Genomic DNA, 2,561 nt, shown 5'->3' with positions numbered 1-2,561 from the left:
TACCCAGGCACGAGACCGCAGAGGGACACGTCAGATACCACCCGACTGTGGGTACCCAGGCACGAGACCGCAGAGGGACACGTCAGATACCACCCCAGAGTGTGGGTACCCAGGCACGAGACTGCAGAGGGACACGTCAGATACCACCCCAGAGTGTGGGTACCCAGGCACGAGACCTCAGAGGGACATGTCAGATACCACCCGACTGTGGGTACCCAGGCACGAGACCTGGTCTCTCAGTGCCCGTCGCAGTCTCCTGGGGCTGCTGCAGCAGAAGGACAGGTGGGCGGCTTTAAAGGGCAGGGCTTTCCTGTTCCACAGTTTCACAACCAGGGAGTCAGCAGGGCTATGCTCTGTCTGCTCTGGGAGGCCCTCTGTCCCTTTCAGCCTCTGCCAGCAGTGGGTGTTTGTTCCCTGGCCGCCTTTGGCCTGTACTAGGTTCTCTCACAGAGCTCTGATAGTGTAGTACGTAAGGCACTTGACTGCTAACCAGAAGGCTGGCGGTTCAAACCCACCAGCCACTCCTCGGAAGGAAGATGGGGCAATCTACTTCTGTAGTGATGCCACCTCGGAAACCCAAGGAGGGGTCGCTGTGAGTCAGGTGTGACTCGACGGCACATACCAACAACAACAGGTCCTCTCACATGGTCTCCTCCCCCGTTGTGTGGCTGTATCTCTGTGTCTACTCCCCTTTAAAAGACACCATTCTGAAGAGACCAGGTCTAGAACCCAAGCCATTCTGGTATGATCTCATTAACATAATAAAACAAGAACCCTATTTCCAGACAGGGTTACATTCACAGGCAGTTTAGGACTTCAGCATATACTTTTGGGGAACACAGTTTAATCCGTGAATCAGAACACAACCTTGTTCCCATAGAGTTGACTCCAATGCGTAGCAGTCCTGTGGGATAGAGTAGGGCGGTCCTATGGGGTTTTCAAGGCTGCAATCTTTATCTCTCACAGAGCAGCTGGTGAGTTTGAATCAACAGCCTTTTGGTTAGCAGACTAAGCATATTAACCACTGTGCCACTAGGTCACCTATTTAATCCATAACAATCCCAAAAAAACTGCAGAGAAAAAAACGAAACAAACCCACTGTCATCAAGTTGATTCCAACTCATAGCAACCCTCACTGGATTTCCAAGGCTGTAAATCTTTACAGAAGTAGATTGCCCCCATCTTCCTCCTGCAGAGCAGCTTGTGGGTTTGAACCACTAACCTGGTTAGCAGCTAAATGCCTTACCTGCTGTGCCACCAGAGCTCCTTCATGGAAATGCATGGATTGACTTGCATATCCCCCCCCCCATACCTATGGATATAGTCCCACTTGGGAGGAGTCTTTGTAATGTTAATGAAGCCATGCCAGTGTGGGATGTCTTAAGCCTGACCACTTTGAGTTAAGGAAAGCTGAGACCCAGAGGTAAACACTGGGGCAAAGAGATGCCACCAGGAGGTCTCCAAGGAGCACCAGAGAAGCTGAGGCAAGGACCTTCCCCCAGGGCTGATGCCCCTGGGTTTGGACTTTGGGCAGCTAAACTGTGAGCGAGTGAGTCTCTGCTTGTTGAAACTGCCCACATGTGGTGTTTCTGTTTCAGCAGCACTAGGGAGCTAAGACGAGCTGTGTGCCCCGTGGGCCTTCTCTGGATCCTGATTTAAGAAGCCAGTTCATGAGCTGTCGAGGATGTCTGCACACTAACCGAATCTTCGTGTTGAGGAATTAATGTCTTTTCTTAGATGTAATAATGATATTGGCCTAATTTTAAGAGTCCTTGTCTTTTCAATGAGGACAAACACTTGTGGGTGAAGTGTCACATGTCCATGAGAGGGGCAGGCAGGAAGTGGAGGGCATAGGTGGAAACAGGTTGGCCGTGTGCTGTGACTTGCGAAGCTGGCTGAGAGGTACATGAGGATTCTGTTACACTGTTCTCTCTAGTGTTGAAAAGGTTTGAAATTTTCTAATAAGTGAAAACACTGATTTAAGCATCTCATTTTCAGGTGAAACCGATCTCAATGACGCAATAACAGAGGCAGGAAAGACTTACGAAGAAATTGCCAATCTCGTGGCAGAACAGGTACTCACCGGAAGCACAGCATCCTATTTAAGATCGTTTGCTACCTAATCCTCATTTTTAATTCAAAACATAATTAGACTTTCCAAATAGCTATATTTTCTTTTCAATTCCTATGTATCTCTATTAGTACTATGTACTATGTGTATCTTTGTGTTTGATAATACTAGTTCTTAGTAAAGGTAAGGCGCTCTCGTAGTGTAGTGCCTAAGGCATTTGCCTGCTAACCAGAAGGTTGGCGGCTCAAACCCACCAGCCACTCCTCGGAAGGAAGACTGAGCAATCTACTTCTATAGATTTACCATCTCAGCAACCCAGAGTGGGTGGCTATGAGTCGGAATTGACTCAGTGGCACTGAGTTTGGTTTTTAGATAAAGGTAAAGTGGGTGGGTAAATCTGTCATGCACTCTAAATGAATCACCTCCAACACTGATGCTTCTTAGCATGTCTCAGCCACTGTCACCGATTGAATTGTGTCCCCCAGAATTA

General features: G+C 48.4%; 1 protein-coding gene across 1 annotated transcript in view; it reads left to right on the top strand.

Moving 5' to 3' along the window:
* Positions 1-2,561, top strand: part of SNX9 (sorting nexin 9) — a 63,025-nt gene that overhangs the window by 50,310 nt on the left and 10,154 nt on the right. The window contains exon 14 of the mRNA XM_042781578.1: positions 1,999-2,075. Within this exon, the coding sequence (XP_042637512.1) occupies positions 1,999-2,075 (77 nt within the window). The remainder of the gene's footprint in view (positions 1-1,998; positions 2,076-2,561) is intronic.

The sequence above is a fragment of the Orycteropus afer genome, unplaced genomic scaffold, assembly GCF_000298275.1.
Source record: "Orycteropus afer afer isolate SDZICR_OR568_19922 unplaced genomic scaffold, OryAfe1.0 scaffold00135, whole genome shotgun sequence".
NCBI lineage: Eukaryota > Metazoa > Chordata > Mammalia > Tubulidentata > Orycteropodidae > Orycteropus > Orycteropus afer.
This window is presented reverse-complemented; position numbering and strand designations above follow the sequence as displayed.